Source organism: Triticum urartu, chromosome 6 (assembly GCF_003073215.2).
Source record: "Triticum urartu cultivar G1812 chromosome 6, Tu2.1, whole genome shotgun sequence".
Lineage (NCBI taxonomy): Eukaryota > Viridiplantae > Streptophyta > Magnoliopsida > Poales > Poaceae > Triticum > Triticum urartu.
In genome coordinates, this window is record NC_053027.1 from 100,272,650 (window position 1) to 100,292,408 (window position 19,759).

The window sequence follows — 19,759 nt, forward strand, 5'->3', positions numbered from 1 at the left end:
GGTTGTGGGCAACTGTGGTCTGACCTATTCGGACACGATGACGGTTATTTCATAGCCGTGCCCCGTGGGCAGCAGGGGAAACGTGACGAGCGATGAGAAACTTGGCGGGAATAATCCCGGGAGTTGGCACACGGTGACTGCCATTAATTGGCACACTTCTAGATGCCATGGGCACCTGGCTGAGTGGTCGTCTACACCATTTGCAGGGAGAGGAAAGTGACGGGTCGATGACCCCCGGGTAGGCTCAAAGAGACAAGACAACATTTTCAAAACAATGTCGGGGGCAAGCCCCGGTGTGCCAAGCTCGTTCGGCCGGCTCAAGTCTGTTCGGCTGGAGCCGTCCGGCTAGCTCAAGCCCGTCTAGGTGGCTGGCGCCTGGCTGGAACCCGTCCGACTGGAACAGTCCGGCTGGCTCAAGTCCACCCGCTGGAGATGTTCGATTGGTTCAAGCCCATCCGGCTGCCTAGAGTCGTCCGGCTAGCTCAAGCCCGTCTGGGTGGCTGGCGCCTGGCTGGAACTCGTTCGACTAGAACAGTCCGGCTGGCTCAAGTCCATCCGGCTGGAGACGCTCTTTCAAGCCCATCCGGCTGGCTGGAGCCGTCCGGTTGGAACCCGTCCGACTAGAGCCCATCTGACTGTGGCCTGGCTGGCTGGACCCCGGCAAAGTCAATTACAACGTCTCATCGGACCTGCGCGGACAAGACGGCCATGCTCTACAGTAAAGCACTAATGATGAATGGCAGACATTGTGCACGCGTCATGTGTCATTTCAAATAGTGATTTCTTAGAGTGATTGTTAGGCGGTGTGGGCCATCCCTTGTCCCTTGGGCACCAGTTTATAAGGTGACCCAGGGAGCCCTCCCAGGGCATGGATCCACTCTCTCCCTCATGCTCACACACACGCGCGCGAGAGGTAGAGAAGAGGGCTAGAGCTCCTTCTTCTTCCTCTACCCAAACAGCTCAAAGAACAACCATATACCACCATATACACTTCATATACATCAGACATGCAAGAGTATGGGTCTTGCCTCCACATGAGGAGCCCGAACGTAGGTAAATCACCTTGTTGTCCAATTCCGTCCCGGTCTCCCGGATCTCCACCACCACCCAATCACGATTTGCAAGTGACCCCCTTACCACCACCACCCAATCACGATTTGCAAATGACCGTGTGCCAGAGCAATGAGACCATGCGTCCAAGGTTTGTAACAAAAAAAAAACATGTTATCAAACTTCCAATGCGTCCCAGATTTGTAATATAAGCACATGTCATCGAACTTCCAAAAAAATAGTGTAACAAAAGCATGGATTTTTTTTAAAAAAGCATGGCAAGTATAGGTGCAATAGACTGAATTTGTTTGCAAAACGCAGCAAATATGAAAAGTAATTTAAAATGTGATTTAGTATAAGGCGCTGCAGATACAAAACAATCAAACAGCTTAACATTTGACGAGTACAGTGAAAAAGGTAGCACATGTGATTTTTTTTAATGCGTGACAAGTATGAGTGCAAAAGCGCAGGAAATGGTAAAAAAATTTGGGTAAGATCCGCCGAAGCGGGTAGCCTTAACCGCAGTGTGCTAGAGGAAAGTCCGAAGACCGTTCCCGTCCCTGTCAGGGGAGATGCCAACCGTCTCTCCTTTTTACGAACACGATACGTGAGGCAGCGCTTCCCCTTATAAACCACGCAGCACACCGCTCGGGTAGCGAGGTGGGACTAAACGGCAGCCCAGGCTGCGCGTCTTCCCCTGCGCTGCGGTTCCCTCCCCTCGAGACTGAAGCGGACGACCGAACCTGAATTTTAAAATACCGCTGGCTCACACTCGTCGATCAAAATACAATAGCTTTCTTCGTGACTAGCCCGTGCCAAGAATAATACAATATCTGGATCAAGAGACCGTGCTTTGCAAAGTGTACACAGAAGCATACCGATCTTGGCGAGGCAGTAGCCTAAGATAGCCAGGAGCACAAGAGTACAATATCTGAACAGAATCAGAAAGGATTAAAAGAAACTGAGAACTGGCTAGCTCAAGAATACGATATCTGAATAATCAGCATTTCCCTTTTGTTTCTCGTGGGGTTTTATCGCACGATTAATCAGCCAAGAACGCAATATCTGTTTCGATAAACCGCGCCTCTGCGCCGTGCGTGAAAGCACCAATCTATCCGGTGAACCACTACTGAATTCTGATAATCTACACAACACAAAAACTTAGATAGCCAAGGCCGCAGGAGCACCTATTGCTAGTAGTAGTGTCGTATGAACAAAATCAGGAGGACATCAACGAAAGCGCTATAGCTAGCTTAGCAGTGGCTTGTCATTCGTCTGCCGCTACTCTGGTCTGTCTCATGCTCTGCACATGCAGGGGGTGAGGGGGTTCTCCCAGAGGTCGTAGCCGGGGAAGGTGGGCTCGGGGAGGCCGGCGCGGGCCTGGTGCGAGATGACGACGTCCTCGGTGAAGGAGGCCCAGGCCAGGTACGGGTCGCCGAGGGACTTGGACATGAGCCCCTTGTCGGGCTTGATGGACTTGAGCCGGTGGCGCCCGCTGTAGCGCCGCGCCCCCATGATGAGCTTGGCGAAGTTGCCGCCGTGCGTCATCACGAACACGTCCGACTTGAGGCACACCAGGAAGTCCAGCGCCGCCAGGCTCGTCACGTGCTTCCGGAAGTGCTCCATCTCCGCCGTGCTCGCCAACTCTTCCTTGGTCACCTGCATACCGTGTATATGCAAAGTTTATGTCTGTCGTAGCGAATGCATTCAGGGAGAAGAGCAGGAAATGAATATACTGTTTCGTCCCTCCTCGACTATTTTCCAAGTCCGCAAGTCAATCCCTGCTTCGAAACCGGGCATTTAACGCTCCTCGGCTCGTGATTTTAGACTTGGGCAATAGTTGTGGGGTTTAATGGACTTATTCCAGAAAAAAAACTTGATGGAATGTGGTAATGTGTCTGCAAGGGCAGTGAAGAAGCACTTCAGCTGAGCTGTGGAAATACTCACCAAGTTGGGGAACATGTTTCTGAGGGGAGCCATCCTGTTTTTGCCACCGTACACTTGCCCTGATGCAACATATATCTGTGTTTCCCTTGTGTATCCCAGTGCTCGCAGGATCACAGCTATCTCACCAGGCTCAAGGGGGCAACGCCCTTCTTTTCTCTTTTGTAATGCTAATGGCCACAGGTGAGATCCATTCTGCATGCGGATAACAACATAAAAAACCATTAGAAAGCTATGTTGTGGGCATCACTTTGAAGTTCGATGAGATAACTGCTATTCCAGAACTGTTAAAAAACGAAATTTGAGATGACCTTAAAGCGCCGTGGCCATTCTTTCTGTCTATAAGCTGCCATCATCACTTTCTCCTCACGTGTTCCAGCAAAATCACAAAAGGACAGGCCCACCATTCCTTTCTCATATCTCAGATGAAGGGCCCTTTAGAAGAAGTGGCAATTACTTGATCATCAAATAAGCATTCCCTAAACAATGAACTCCAAAGAGATTGAACAGAAGATATTCACTGTAGCTTACATGTATGGATTCCCGCTGCTAGTTCGGTTCCTCATCTGTGTTGCCAGCTTATCGGCCATTTCTTCAATATGGGGTAAGAACTTTAAGGCGTGATAATTAACTCTGCATCTTAGTCGGTTAATCTCCATCGGAACATTGTCATACCTGAAATTGAAGATTTGCATTATATTTATTTCTACTGCTACATGCACATTAGAGATTTCGTACAATGCAACTTTTACAGCACAAACTAGACAAAAAAAATAAAGAAAGAAACAACAATGTTCTCATTACTGTAGCATGGAAGCAGATTGGGCATTTTGGGTTAAGACAACAAATGTATGAATAATTGCCACAATATAGTTGCATTCAACTGTTGACTTACCCCAACCTGTCGACAAATGGCTTAATAGACATTATTGTTTTCTCTTTGATCCTTGGAAGTACATTATCAATGTAAAACTGTGCAGATGCATACTTTGGGATGTTCTTCACGGTACGCCTGTCATAGACCACATTGCAATACTGTTATATGCAGAACATATCAACACAACATAGTCATTTGATCCCTAAAACCCGCTATAAGCAGAACAGATATTACACTGAGACAAGTAAGAAAACAAAAAGACAGGTTTACCATGGTGAACATAAGACAAGGTGAAACTGCACGTAGTGAAAAGAAGTAACAGTTCCAGCAATTCCTGAACTACATTTAACTTCATAAGAAGGAAACTCAGAAAACAGTGTATTTCAAATATCTCTCCGCGAAAAGCAAAAATAAGAGTACACCTGGTTCGATTTACTATGCTTCAAAACTCCCATTCTATGTGGATACTGGTTAATTTGAGCATTTTATCTTTCAGTCCAGTTGTATTTTGAGACAGAAACGAGGATGGCCTTCAGGATAAACTGCTTCAGATCAGCAGTCTACACCTATGATGATGGACCTCACTCTAAGGCCGGGCGTCAGCCTACTTTCCAACAAAAAAGTATAGCTATGAGCATATGATAGACAACACACAAGATTTACAGTACATCAAGATGGATGTAATTTTGGACTTCCCCATACCCATTGAGATAAATTCAACAGAATTATTGAAAAAATGCCACTGCTGACAGAAAATACCAAAAAGTTCAATGCCACTTGTGTTTGCGGGTTGCTCTGACGCCAATTTCAGAAAGGTAGTGGTAGTGTCCACTTTGACTCACAAGGTTCCAGAACACACACGGATAGGAATATTGTAGGATTGCAATGTCACACCTTGAATCATCTAGGATTGATTGCACCAAAGGAAACCATATGTTTTTTTTTAAGAAGTACTAATCAAGGAAATATTCCCACGAAATAGAGTCCTAAAATTCATATGGATTACAATCCTAAAATCAAACAAACCACATAGGAAAAATCTAAAAGATTGCAATCTCCAAAATTCATACAAAAATCCTTCGAATCAAATATGCCCCAAGACTTAAGGCAGGGGGAAAAAATAGTACATAAGACATAACCTACTTTATACTGGTGAAGAGTTCATCTTTTTCTGTGAACCAGTCAGGGATGTCTCGGACAATGCGTACGTCGTCCTTCAGATAGTTTATAAAATGATCCACATCGAAGATATCTTCAAATTTACTGCAGAGAAAATAAATGTTGTTAACAATTTAAATACCAATGGCAAACACCATGTATTTAGCATAGTCGAATTATGTGATGCTGCAACTAAGAGAATTATAACTCTGCATTATATTCAATATCAATTACTCCTAGTTCTTTATTCAAAACCCTGCATTGGAGTAAGAAAACTTTAGACCTACAAAACATGATTTTGTAAATTTTCCACTTTATAAAATTCATATTGAAGCTCCAAGTGTTATATTCTATATACTACGTAGTTCTTTTTCAGTAGTCACTAATTCACCAGTGCAGCATCAAGGAGGATTTGCCTCTGATTAGGATATCCTATAACAACAATACGATAATAGTTAAGCATGAAGAAGAAGAGTGACTTTCGCGAGCAGGTATTTTGATCATTCCAGGAGTAGTACAAGAAGAAAATTATCCTTAAGATGAACCCGATACTCAGACCAGAAGCATATTGGCGCCACATGCCTGCAGAAAAACTGACTGATTCTGCTAGAATAACTATAGTTCATTTTTGAAACATTCTAGTAGGAAACTATCCTCGGTTAATTGAAAATTTCATTAGCATATCTGTGAAGCGAATCTTGTATAATAGGACCATCAATTAAAGAACAATATACAAGTAGAAGAAGTAACAACAAGTAGAAGTAACAAGAGAAAGTAGCACTTACGTCTGGTCTTTCCATATTTGGTCCTGCTTCAGAACTGGCAAAATAAGTGTTGCTTCCATTATCTTAGCAATTGCAACAGCATTACATATCTGCAGAAACACTAAAGATTAAAAAGTAACAGATGGGCCTATGTTGTAACTGAAACTCAATGTCAGCTTAGGAAACTCGTTACCACTGTCCACTGCTTAAGAAATTGGCATGATCTTCTTAGGCAGGTACACAAATAAGTATTAAACGACAGGAGAATTTTATTTTATTTCTTAAATAAGCAACAGAAGATCATGCAAAAACATGCTATAAAAAGGAATTATCATGAATATGTTGAAGATATTGGCTGATTATGCTTAAGCAGCAACCACCAGCATAGGAAAAACAATTTCCATGTAACAGCGAGATTCAGAGACTCAGAACTATGCTTAAGCAGAAAAAACATTGCACCACTCAAACAAGTATTTAACAATCACACAAAATAAGGTGAGGAAGGCTGAGAACCACAGAAGTGCATACATACAGCTATTCGTTGCTGGTTCAGTCCACCCTCGGCATGAATAAAAATATACCCAGAGGTTTCCTTCTCAGGTGGAACATCTGCATTATATACAATGATATAATTATTATCACTTATCAGGGCCCAATCATGAAAGGACACAAATGTTTCATGTAAAAGGCAGAAGTTGATGTTTTCGTTTTGACCGAGAAGTTTATGTAAATGACAGAGGGTGCATGTCTCTCCACTGACTGAGGTATCCTTTCTTGCAGGGAAGCACTATGGTTCTACGGGGAAATATCACAAACTCATGGCTAGAAGATGTTTCCATAAGAACTGGCATTGCGTTCATTTGCTACTAAGTCAATTAAGAAAAAACATTTTTCTAGTCCAAAAAAAGATGTATCTAACTATTACACGATTTAAATGGGATTCCTCGGGAACTCAAATTTATGTTCCATTACAAAATCAAAATATGATCTCTGAAAAAATCACCCACTTACTATGCAGACTTAAACCAAAATTTATTCCTTATCATGTAAAAGAAAATACATTAAATCCATAGAGCACTTCCGAAGGAACAATATCTTATTTTCATTGTGCGGTTTACATAGAAAGTATTCTGTGCTCTGACTCACATTGCTGACAGAAGTATATGAATGAGAAGTGCATTACAATTTTAACTCCACATTAATGTTGGCAATATTTTATCATTTCATAGCAATAAAACAAATTCAGTTCCCATATGCTGCGTCATAAATCTGCAACCTTACATGGAAATGAAAGTATGGAACTATGGTTCACAATTCAACTCTCAAAGAACACTGTAGTTCAGGTTTAGCCACCCTTACAAATTCCATACATCAAAGTCATCACTAAACATGCCAAGAGTTAAATGAATTGCCATAAATCTAGGTTGTGTGATAAGCAACAAGTGACCTCACAGTGACTGGTACAGCAAGGCTAAAAGTACATGGTGCAGCATATGCTACTACATTTTTTGTCTTTCAAGCAATGTCAATGCTGGACTTGCCTGAGGGCTCATCACTTCGACGCTCTGCGCAGGGCTTCCAGGATGCGGTGGCAGCACGCGGGTTCTCCCACAGTGAGAGAGGCTCCTTCGTCTGCGCCCAATACAATTGAATTCATCAGAACAGAAGTTTCTCACGTGAACACGAATCGCCAGAACGGCTGCCGAGATCAGGAGCACTTCACCTGAGGGCAATGCAGCGTGATCCCCTCCTTCTGGCACAAGTAGGGCACGTTCTACGATACACAAACAAAAATGTAAGTGCTAGGTTAGGATTCTGATGAAACCGAGCGCAGAGGGAGGAACGGGAACTCACGAAGCGGGACCAGAGGGAGGGCGCGGAGAAGAGGGCCGCGAGCAGGAGGAGCGCGAGGACGGCGAGCAAGATCCGGTAGGAGAGGGAGGCGGTGGGGGGCCTGGGGTCGTCGAGGGCGAGGAGGGAGCGGAGGGGGGACGGAAGGAGCTGCTTGTGGTGCGGGAGGAGAGGTGAGGAGCGGTGGGCGTCCTTGCCGTCGTCGTCGCGGCCGCGGGCGGCGGAGGTGGAAGCGAATGGGGAGGAGGCGGAGGACGCGTCGGAGTCGCGCTTTGCCGGAGAGTTGGATGCGCGGGCGGCCGCCGCCGCCGTCGAGTGCCGAAGCTCCGCCATCTCTTCCGCCGGCGGCGCGGTGCGAGACGAGAGTGGGAGTGTAGTGCCTGTTTCAGCGTGCAGTCTCAGGACTTCGCTTTCGGTGCGTGGGAGCGCACCTGGGTCGATCTCGTGCTTCGATTCTCGATCCGACGGTTGTGAGTGGCCAGTCATCCCTGATTTGGGCACAGCAAGTCGTGCAAAGAAACCGTCCCTTCCATTTGGCTATGGAAGTTTCATAGCCAATGTCTTTTTTTATGAAAAATCCTTCGTGGCATTTTATTAACGGAATTGCTAACTCACATCTAGATGAAATTTAAGGATGTCACATCTAAGTCTCTAGCCATTGGATCTGTTTGTTGTAATCTCGTGCAAAAATCTTGATCTTTTGTTTGCCTCGTCGCTGTCGCTCATTGCACCCCGCCTTTTTTTTCCGGCCCATTCTTGTTTGTTGGCCCGTTATGGTCGTTACGCCAGGGAGGGGCGGGCCACTCTTTTTGTTTCGTTGAAAAAAAAACTGCATGGTGTGCATGTTCGCGTCATATAGCTGGACCATTTTTTTTTCTTTTCGAGCTTCATTTTCTTGTCTATTTTTTTTGGTGTGTCCACTCACTGCGGAAATTTCGTTTGTTAGTTCTTCTTATATTTTTCTTCTTCTTCATTTTTCTCCGTTGTTGCCCCTGTTGACCTGCTGTATGCTGCTGCTCTTTGGCATCTCTACGTGGGCTGCTGGCGTGTTTTTTTGCCCTCTCTTGTGTGTTTTAGACTTGGCTTTTTTCCTTTTTGTTTTTTTAGGCTGTGATGCTCAAGTTTTTTGCTGTTTTCTGTCTTTATATATATGCAATTTTCAATATTCATATTTTTAGCACGGCTCACGTGTAGTTTGTTGTCCCAGCACGAGCGATCTACGCATCCTTGTCCATTTGTTTTTCGGTCGTTTCCGTATTTGTGTTTCTTTTTTCTTAGTTTTTTGAGCGGGATTGCTAAAATACATCTAGACAAAATTTAGTGATCGCACATCTAGATGTCCAGCCATCCGATCCAATGTGTCTTTGTTTTCGCGCTAGAGTGATCACCCGTGTCATGAACGATCGGGGCCGCGTTGTAGAGTCTGTCGGGCCGGGAGGCCTACAGCGGAGCAGGACTGTTTTGCCTTTTTTTCTTTTGTGTTAGGCCACGTTGCCTTTGTTTGTGTTTTTTAGAATACAAAGAGTGTAGCCGAGAGAATATTACATCGATACGGCAGCCTCCCTCGAGTCGTCACTCCCCTCTTATGTTCTTCCATTTCTATTGTTTTGTTTCGAATCCAAAGGAGACGACCTGACCTGGCGGATCTGAGGCTCCGAGATGGCAGGGAATGTTGTTTCTTGGTTTTCCCCTATTTGTTTCATGCACTCTTTTTTCCATGTCATCTTTTTATATACTGCGTAAGCAAGTGTTTGCCTAGTTGTTTTTTCACACACAATATATCCTGATTTTAGTTTGTATGTAAACCCCTCGACTCCAGAATAGAGCTATTTGTAGTTTTTGTAGTCACCTTATTTGGAAGTAGTCATCACAAAAATTGATTTTTTTTTATAGTTGCCTAAGTTGCAAGTCAATCGTCGACTCGCAACTACGGGGCCATATGTTTGTACAGGCCCAATTGTAAGTCAACCATCAACTCGCAACTAGAGGAGGGCGTATGTTTGTAGGGCCCCTAGTTGTAAGTCAACCATCGACTCGCAACTAGGGCGGACGTATGTGTGTAGGATCCTAGTTGCAAGTCAACCATCAACTCACAACTAGGACGTGTCCTACTTTTTCTGTAGTTGCCCCAGTTGCATGTCAACCATCGGACTTGCTACTAGGGGGCGTATGTTTGTAGGGGCCTAGTTGCAAGTCAACCATCAACACACAATTAGGACGCTTCGTACTTTTTTGTAGTGGCCCCAGTTGCATGTCAACCATTGACTCGCAACTAGGGGGCGTATGTTTGTAGGGGCCAAGTTGCAAGTCAACCATCGAATCGCAACTAGGACGCACTGTACTTTTTTGTAGTGACCCTAGTTGCATGTCAACCATCGACTCGCAACTAGGAGGGGCGTATGTTTATAGGGGCCCAGTTACAAGTCAACCATCAAATCGCAACTGGGACATGTCAAACTTTTTTGTAGTTACCCTGGTTAAAAGTCAACCATTGACTCATAACTAAGGGGACATATGTTTGTAGGGGCCTAGTTGAAGTCAACCATCGACTCGAAACTAGGGGGGACGTATATTTGTGGGGAGCCAGTTGCCAGTGAACCATCGACTCGCGTCATACTTTTTTTACTTGCCCCAGTTGCAAGTCAACCACCAACTCGCAACTAGGATGCGTCGTACTTTTTTGTAGTGGCCCCAGTTGCATGTCAACCATTGACTCGCAACTAGGGGGCGTATGTTTGTAGGGGCCTAGTTATAAGTCAACCATCGATTCGCAACTAGAGGGGGCATATGTTTGTAGGGCCCCTAGTTGCAAGTTAAGCATGGACTCGCAAGTAGGGCGGACGTATGTCTGTAGGAACCCAGTTGCAAGTCAACCATTGACTTGCAACTAGGATGTGTCATATTTTTTTAGTGGCCCTAGTTGCATGTCAACCATCGACTCGCAACTAGGGGCGTATGTTTATAGGGGCCTAGTTGCAAGTCAACTATCGACACGTAACTAGGATGCATCGTATTTTTTTGTAGTGACCCTAGTTGCAGGTCAACCATGGACTCGCGACTAGGAGGGGTGTATGTTTGTAGGGGGGCAGTGGCAAGTGAACCATTGACTCGCAAGTCGGACGTGTCATACTTTTCTGTAGTCACCCTAGTTACAAGTCAACTATCAACTCGCAACTAGGGGAAGGGGCGTATGTTTATAGGGGCCCAGTTGCAAGTCAACCATCGACTCGCAACTAGGATGTGTCGTAATTTTTTGTAGTGACCCAGTTGCATGTCAAACATTGACTCGCAACTAGGGGGCGTATGTCTGTATTTACTCAGATGAGTGTCAACCATCGAGTCGCAACTAGGACGCCTCGTACTTTTTTGTAGTGGCCCTAGCTGCATGCCAACCATTGACTCACAACTATCGGGGGTTGTATGTTTGTAGGGGCTTGGTTGTAAGTCAACCATCGATTCACAACTAGGACGTGTTGTACTTTCTTGCAGTAGCCCCAGTTGCATGTCAATCATCGACACACAACTAGGGGGTGTATGTTTGTAGGGGCCCAGTTGCAAGTTCATCATCGACTTGCAATTGGCACGCGTAGTAGTTTTTTGTATTTGCCCCAGTTGCAAGTCAACGATCGACTTGCAACTAGGATGTATTGTATTTTTTTGTAGTGGCCTTAGTTGCATGTCAACTATCGACTCGCAACTAAGGAGGGACGTATGTTTGTAGGGGCCCAGTTGCAAGTTAACCATCAACTTGCAACTAGGATGCATCGCACTTTTTTGGAGTTACCCCAGTTGTAAGTCAATGATCGACTCGCAACTAGGGGGAGGGGCGTATCTTTGTAGGGGCCCGGTTGCAAGTCAACCATCGACTCGCAACTAGGGGTCAAATTTTTGTAGGGGCCAAGTTGCAAGTCAATCATCGACTCGCAACTAGGGGGCAAATGTTTGTAGGGTCCCAGTTGCAAGTCAACCCATCGACTCGCAACTAACTCTTTGATCTCCATGTTAAATTTAACCTTTTTTATTTCTCTCCAAGACAATTATTGATACAAATTATTGGAAAGTAAAATGATTTTTTGTGCAACCATGATAGAGATTAGCATGGCTCTCTCATTGAGGACCGAAAACAAACAGCCACCCATCCATGACAAAATGTTTCTTTTAAAAAAAAATTGAAAATGCTTGTGTTTCAAAAAAAATCATGTTCATGTTCATGGTTCTATTTTTTACACAAATTCAAAAAATGTTCGCATTTTTAAAATTTTGTTCGGAGTTTTAAAAGATGTTCATGCTTCTAAAAAATGTTCATGTTCATGCTTCTAAAAAAAATGTTCCGATTTAATAATAATAATAATAATAATAATAACAATATAGGTTTGCATTTTCATGAAATGTCTGAGGTTTTACAAAGTATTTAAAATAAAAAAGGTCCGTGTTTTAAAAATACTCACTTTTCTGAAAGAAAAAAAAATGTATTTTGAAGTTTCAAAAACCGGTCTCTAATTTCTCGCTGTTGATGGTTTATTAATGTTGTCGTACCTTTTGGGACACGTAATCTACTCATGTCAACTAGTTAGTGGGGAGCGTAGGTAAGTTGTCAGGTCCCTAGTTCGATCTATGTTAACCTTAGTTTTTTTTTTTACTATTTCATTATTTTTACTGTTCAAAGGGCAAAATGGGCTAGGCCAGTTGAGGGTACCCTGTACGAAGAAAAACACAGCTGGGCACCAGGCATGAAGGATTGTCCCATAAAAAGAAACCAGCGCGAAAGAAAAATCATCATCGGACAAAAAACAAAAAAACAAGAAAGCCACAAACAAAACTTAGATGTGACATAGTTATGTCACATCTAGATGTGTCCTAGGTACACTCATTTATTAACCGTCAAATAGGCTTACATCATTCGCGAGAGCTTCTACGCTGAAATTAGGCAGATTCATCAGCCACATCATGGACAAAGATCCTTTCGCATTGCTAGCTAGCAAATGAGCTGCATTGTTACTTTTTTTAGAACTTAGGACAATGAAAACGGGATATTAGAAAAATTCCAGGCTAAAAAGGTGCATTCCACATAGATAGTTGCTGCTAGGCCTATAGCTCCTTCAATCACATCTAATAACCTTGTTGAGTTCCCTACCATAATTGAACCGTCCCGGAAGGCACATGTTTCGGACATGGGGGCGTCTGCTACATACTCTATAGCACATGAACTAGCATATGTGAACCTGCCTTGGTCGTCGTGAATGGCCGCACACAAGGCACTGGACCCAGCTTCAACGGAAAATTTTGCATCAATATTCAATTTCACATAGCCTTCATGCGGTAGTCCCGTCCATGCCTCCGATCTTGCTAGTTGGTTTCGCTCCTCTTTCATAGTTAAGTAAGACCGCATCAATACCCTTAGCTGATCACACCGGAAATTGAATAGGCTCGTTGCGAGCAATCCATCGGTGTTCCCACCACATGTACCAGCAGGCCGTGGCCACCAGTCTCTTGAAGCCAACATCGAGTAGGCATGAATACCAGACGACTTGGCCTCTAAGGATCGATTCCAGAGCGCCAGAGTCCGTGTTCTCCAACCCGCAAGATGCAGCAATAGAAGTCTAAATACCTAAGTGTTCCCATATTCCAGCAACTCTTGAGCAAAGGAAAATGTCATGCTTGATATATTTGCAGTGAATTTTGCAAACAGCAAAGACTACTCGTTTGGATATGGCGATTTGCAGGACACTTTGCAAGGTAGATTTTTCTACCTCCTTTTTCATGTATTTTTCTGATCAGGAAAAAACAAAATTATGTCAGTTATCTTAAAGTTATTCTAATCTCGTACACACACAATTTTACAATTATTCATCTACTACTAGAATTTGGATTTATTTTATCGATGCAAATTGGGTCCCATGAAGCAATCTCCAGCAAAAAATCTAGACCTTCGCCGGAATATGTAAGCTCCATAATTCCGCCCATAAAGGATTAACTTCCGCCAAACTGGGAGCATTCATTCTCACCAACTTCCTCCCATGTTGGTACTCCCAGTCAGTATAATAAGCGAATCTAACATGCTAGTCTTTGAATAATTCAAAGCAATGAAATCATCCATGTACCCCACTGTAAAAGGAATATTTAAATTTCTAGTTTCGTCAATTGGCAGGAACAAACTCCTCACAAGCTCCAGGTCCCATTGCCTTGAATCTAGGTTGATCAATTCCGATACAGTTGTCAAGAAAATGTTACCCCTTGTTGTAAGCACTTTTCTAGATGGACTGTTTGGGATCCATGAATAATTCCATATGTTTATGTCATTTACGTCACCTACTCTCCAAATATAACCTTTCTTAAAGCACTGATGGCCGCATGGATACTCTGTTACTTGTACGAAGAACCTTTTTAATTCTACATTTAAAAGGTCACCTCAGGGGAAGTACCTTGCCTTCTGGAACAAAGCGATTTTGGTCCAGACAACGGCCTCTGTACCTGCTTGATTAACAGAAACAACAAAAACAAGTACGATGATATTGGATCTTTGTGAGGCAAGCCCTTGTAGGGCTAAAATTTTCAGTTTCATCATCATTTACCCGGACTTGATAACTAACAGAGGTTACACAAGCCATGATCAATCTGACCCAACTTGGATCAAAGCCAGTCTGTCATGAAGAAATTCCACTCAACTTTGTCATATGCCTTATGCATATCAAACTTAATGGCACAAAGGCCCTTCCTCCCGCTCCTTCTCTTGTTTATTGTATGATAAGATTTGTACGCCACAAGCATATTATCCGTAATCAGACGTCCTAGGACAAAGGCACGTTGGTTCGAAGATATAATCTCAGGGAGGATGATCTTGAGTATCCTTGCCAACACTTAAGAGATAACTTTGTAAACGACATTACACAAGCTAATGGGCGAAATTGGGTTACCTCCTCAGGGTTGTCCACCTTGGGATCAATATGATGATGGTGTCATTCCACTCTACTAGAATATGCCTTGAATTCGGTGCAAACAGAACCTCATCCGTAAGAAAATGGCGTGCAAGCCATTCGGGTCGTGAGCCTTTAAATCTCCGATGCTAAGGAGCACCTTCTGACCTCCTCTCTAGTGTATGGGGAACATAAAGCCTCATTCATATCTTAAGTAACACACGGTTTAACTTTCCCAATTACGTCATTATTACTTCCAATTGACTCACTGGTGAACAAGTGTTGAAAGTACGAATGAATACAAGTTTTGAGAACCTTTGAATCTTCTATCCGGTTACCATTCCCATCTCACAGTTTCTTAATGAAATTAATTTTCCGTCTCATTGATGCAAAGCTTTGGAAGAAAGCATATGCATGAACCCTCTGGAGGTATATATTTAATTTCCCCTTTCTCATTGATCCGCTCAATCCGGACTTGTGACTCCTGCTGCTTTATAGTCACCATTCGATCAAGGTCCCGCAATAACCTTATAGAGTTCCATCACGTAATTAGCGTTGTGGATCCTTTAGAACGTTCATGTCCCATGCGTGCAAGGCTGCATGGACTTCCTTCACGCGTTGGGCCAGAGTACCTGGGTCAAACAAAGGCACACTCAAGCCTGTCCAACAACATCATCAACTGATTGCTCCACCAGCCAACGAGCTTCAATTTTTTTCATATCGACTGAGCAACACATTGGTCTGCCAAATATTCTGTGTCAATGATGATTGCTTTATGGTCCGATTTGAAGAAATTTCATTTGTGACACTCGCCAACGAGAACAAATTGCTCCATCTCTGATCACAAACTATCGGGTCTAATATCTCTCTGATTCTCCCTCTCTCCCAAGTGAAAATGTCTCCTACGAAACCCAGGTCAAAAAGGTTGCATTCATCAAGAGCCCCGATAGGCTTACACCTATGGGGCCTAGTGTTGGTGAACGCGGTAATTTCAAAAAAATTCCTATGCACACGCAAGATCATGGTGATGCATAGCAACGAGAGGGGAGAGTATTGTCTACGTACCCTCGTAGATCGTAAGCGGAAGCGTTATGACAACGTGGTTGATCTAGTCGTATGTCTTCACGATCGACGATCCTAGTACCGAAAGTACGGCACCTCCGCGATCTGCACACGTTCGGCTCAGTGACGTCCCACGAACTCATGATCCAGCAGAGTGTCGAGGGAGAGCTTCGTCAGCACGACGGCGTGATGACGGTGATGATGATGCTACCGGAACAAGGCTTCGCCTAAGCACCGCTACGATATGACCGAGATAGATTATGGTGGAGGGGGGCACCGCACACAGCTAAGAGATCAATGATCAACTTGTGTGTCTATGGGGTGTCCCCTGGCCATGTATATAAAGGATGGAGGGAGGAGGAGGCCGGCCTTCATAGGGCGTGCCCAAAGTGTGGAGTCCTAGTAGGATTCCACCTCCTTCATGGAATAGGAAAAAAGGAAGGGAGAAGGAGAAGGAAGGAAGGGGGCGCCCCCTTTCTCTAGTCTAATTCGGACCAGTCCATGGGGAAGGGGCGCGACCACCCTTGAGGCTTTTCTCTCCTTTCCCGTATGGCCTATTAAGGCCCAATACGAATTCCCGTAACTCGCCGGTACTCCGAAAAATACCCGAATTACTCGGAACCTTTCTGATGTCTGAATATAGCCTTCCAATATATCGATCTTTACGTCTCGACCATTTCGAGACTCCTCGTCATGTCCCCGATCTCATCCGGGACTCCGAACAAACTTCGGTCATCAAATCACATAACTCATAATACAAATCGTCATAGAACGTTAAGCGTGCGGACCCCGCGGGTTCGAGAACTATGTAGACATGACCGAGACACATCTCCGGTCAATAACCAATAGCGGAACCTGGATGCTCATATTGGCTCCTACATATTCTACGAAGATATTTATCGGTCAAACCGCATAACAACATACGTTGTTCCCTTTGTCATCGGTATGCTACTTGCCCGAGATTCGATCGTCGGTATCTCAATACCTAGTTCAATCTCGTTACCGGCAAGTCTCTTTACTCGTTCCGTAATGCAACATCCCATAACTAACTCATTAGTAACATTGCTTGCAAGGCTTATAGTGATGTGCATTACCGAGAGGGCCCAGAGATACCTCTTCGATATACGGAGTGACAAATCCTAATCTCGATCTATGCCAACTCAACAAACACCATTAGATATACCTATAGAGCATCTTTATAATCACCCAGTTACGTTGTGACATTTGATAACACACAAGGTGTTCCTCCGGTGTTCGGGAGTTGCATAATCTCATAGTCAGAGCAACATGTATAAGTTATGAAGAAAGCAGTAGCAATAAAACTGAACGATCATTATGCTAAGCTAACGGATGGGTCTTGTCCATCACATCATTCTCTAATGATGTGATCCCGTTCATCAAATGACAACACATGTCCATGGCTAGGAAACTTAACCATCTTTGATTAATGAGCTAGTTAAGTAGAGGCATACTAGGGACACTCTGTTTGTCTATGTATTCACACATGTACTAAGTTTTCAGTTAATACAATTCTAGCATGAATAATAAACATTTATCATGATATAAGGAAATATAAATAACAACTTTATTATTGCCTCTAGGGCATATTTCCTTCAGTCTCCCACTTGCACCAGAGTCAATAATCTAGTTCACATCGTCATGTGATTTAACACCAATAGTTCACATCTTTATGTGATTAGTTCACTCCATGTGACTAACACCCAAAGGGTTTACTAGAGTCAATAATCTAGTTCACATCGCTATGTGATTAACACCCAAAGAGTGATCATGTTTTGCTTGTTGGGGATTGTAACAGAAATTTAAAATTTTCTACGCATCACCAAGATCAATCTATGGAGTCATCTAGCAACGAGAGGGAGAGGAGTGCATCTACATACCCTTTTGGATCGCGAGCGGAAGCGTTCAAGAGAACGGTGTTGATGGAGTCGTACTCGACGTGATCCAAATCACCGATGATCCTAGCGCCGAACGGATGGCACCTCCGCGTTCAACACACATACGGAGCGGAGCCGTCTCACGCGCCTTGATCCAGCAAGGAGGAGGGAGAGGTTGAGGAAGAGAGCTCCAACAGTAGCACGACGGCGTGGTGGTGGTGGAGCGGCAGTACTCCGGCAGGGCTTCACCAAGCTCTTAACGGAGGAGGAGAGGTGTTGGGGAGGGGAGGGGCTGCGCCTTTGATGTGGTGTGCAGCCCTCCCCTTGCCCCTCTATTTATAGGGGAAGGAGGAAGGGGTCGGACCCCTCTAGATGAGATCTAGAGGGGGCGGCGGCCAAGGGGTGGCTTGCCCCCCAAGCAAGGGGGGCGCCCCCTCTAGGGTTTCCCCCCCAACCCTAGGCGCATGGGCCCAAGGGGGGATGCGCCCAGCCCACTTGGGGCCGGTTCCCTTTCCTCTACGGCGCATGAGGCCCTCCGAGAGAGGTGGCCCCTCCCGGTGGACCCCCGGAACCCCTCCGGTGGCCCCGGTACAATACCGATATGCCCCCGAACCTTTCCGGTGACCGTATGACAACTTCTATATATAAATCTTCACCTCCGGACCATTCCGGAACTCCTCGTGACATCCGGATCTCATCCGGGACTCCGAACAACATTCGGTAATCACATACAAGTCTTCCTAATAACCCTAGCGTCATCGAACCTTAAGTGTGTAGACCCTACGGGTTCGGGAACCATGCAGACATGACTGAGACAACTCTCCGGCCAATAACCAACAGCGGGATCTGGATACCCATGTTGGCTCCCACATGTTCCACGATGATCTCATCGGATGAACCACGATGTCGAGGATTCAAGCAATCCCGTATACAATTCCCTTTGTCAATCGGTACGTTACTTGCCCGAGATTCGATCGTCGGTATCCCAATACCTCGTTCAATCTCGTTACCGGCAAGTCACTTTACTCGTTCCGTAACACATCATCCCGTGACCAACCCTTAGTCACATTGAGCTCATTACGATGATTGTCTTACCGAGTGGGCCCAGAGATACCTCTCCGTCATACGGAGTGACAAGGAGAGGTATCACTGGGCCCACTCGGTAATGCATCATCATAATGAGCTCAAAGTGACCAAGTGTCTGGTCACGGGATCATGCATTACGGTACGAGTAAAGTGACTTGCCGGTAACGAGATTGAACGAGGTATTGGGATACCGACGATCGAATCTCGGGCAAGTAACATATCGATTGACAAAGGGAATTGCATACGGGGTTGATTGAATCCTCGACATCATGGTTCATCCGATGAGATCATCGTGGAGCATGTGGGAGCCTACATGGGTATCCAAATCCCGCTGTTGGTTATTGACCGGAGAGTCGTCTCGGTCATGTCTGCTTGTCTCCCGAACCCGTAGGGTCTACACACTTAAGGTTCGGTGACGCTAGGGTTGTGAAGATATGTATATGCAGTAACCCGAATATTGTTCGGAGTCCCAGATGAGATCCCGGACGTCACGAGGAGTCCCGGATGAGATATATATATAAATCTTCACCTTCGGACCATTCAAGAACTCCTCGTGACGTCCGGGATCTCATCTGGGACTCTGAACAACATTCGGTAATCACATACAAGTCTTCCTAATAACCCTAGCGTCACCGAACCTTAAGTGTGTAGACCCTACGGGTTCGGGAACCATGCAGACATGACCGAGACAACTCTCCGGCCAATAACCAACAGCGGGATCTGGATACCCATGTTGGCTCCCACATGTTCCACGATGATCTCATCGGATGAACCACGATGTCGAGGATTCAAGCAATCCCATATACAATTCCCTTTGTTAATCGGTACGTTACTTCCCCGAGATTCGATCGTCGGTATCCCAATACCTCATTCAATCTCGTTACCGGCAAGTCACTTTACTCGTTCCGTAACACATCATCCCATGACCAACCCTTAGTCACATTGAGCTCATTACGATGATGTCTTACCGAGTGGGCCCAGAGATACCTCTCCGTCATACGGAGTGACAAATCCCAGTCTCGATTCATGCCAACCCAACAGACACTTTCGGAGATACCCGTAGTGCACCTTTATAGTCACCCAGTTACGTTGTGAAGTTTGGCACACCCAAAGTATTCCAACAGTATCCGGGAGTTGCACAATCTCATGGTCTAAGGA

At 44.8% G+C, this 19,759-nt stretch overlaps 1 protein-coding gene and 1 non-coding gene across 2 annotated transcripts; both read right to left on the minus strand.

Annotated features, from left to right (window-relative positions):
- Positions 1 to 1,528: 1,528 nt before the first annotated feature.
- LOC125517798 lies at positions 1,529 to 1,652 on the minus strand. Its single transcript, XR_007287806.1, has one exon. It is a non-coding gene; the product is annotated as a U6atac minor spliceosomal RNA (small nuclear RNA).
- Positions 1,653 to 2,023: 371 nt separating this feature from the next.
- On the minus strand, positions 2,024 to 8,051 carry LOC125515884 (protein PECTIC ARABINOGALACTAN SYNTHESIS-RELATED-like). Its single transcript, XM_048681375.1, has 11 exons — positions 7,648 to 8,051; positions 7,517 to 7,567; positions 7,335 to 7,425; positions 6,326 to 6,402; positions 5,815 to 5,903; positions 5,015 to 5,134; positions 3,890 to 4,006; positions 3,526 to 3,669; positions 3,306 to 3,429; positions 2,998 to 3,189; positions 2,024 to 2,709 (listed from the first exon to the last, which is right to left on the minus strand). The coding sequence occupies exons 1-11, from the start codon at positions 7,975 to 7,977 to the stop codon at positions 2,347 to 2,349; spliced, it is 1,698 nt and encodes a 565-aa protein (XP_048537332.1). The 5' UTR covers positions 7,978 to 8,051; the 3' UTR covers positions 2,024 to 2,346.
- Positions 8,052 to 19,759: the final 11,708 nt, after the last annotated feature.

Bases quoted from the DNA above. Each gene is read 5' to 3' on its own strand.
- LOC125515884 (XM_048681375.1), bottom strand. From the start codon at position 7,977: ATGGCGGAGCTTCGGCACTCGACGGCGGCGGCGGCCGCCCGCGCATCC. The intron at 3,670-3,889 runs GTAAGTCAACAG...CTTCAATTTCAG, and splicing joins CCATTTGTCGACAGGTTGGG to GTATGACAATGTTCCGATGG. The intron at 3,190-3,305 runs GTCATCTCAAAT...ATCCGCATGCAG, and splicing joins AATGGCCACGGCGCTTTAAG to AATGGATCTCACCTGTGGCC.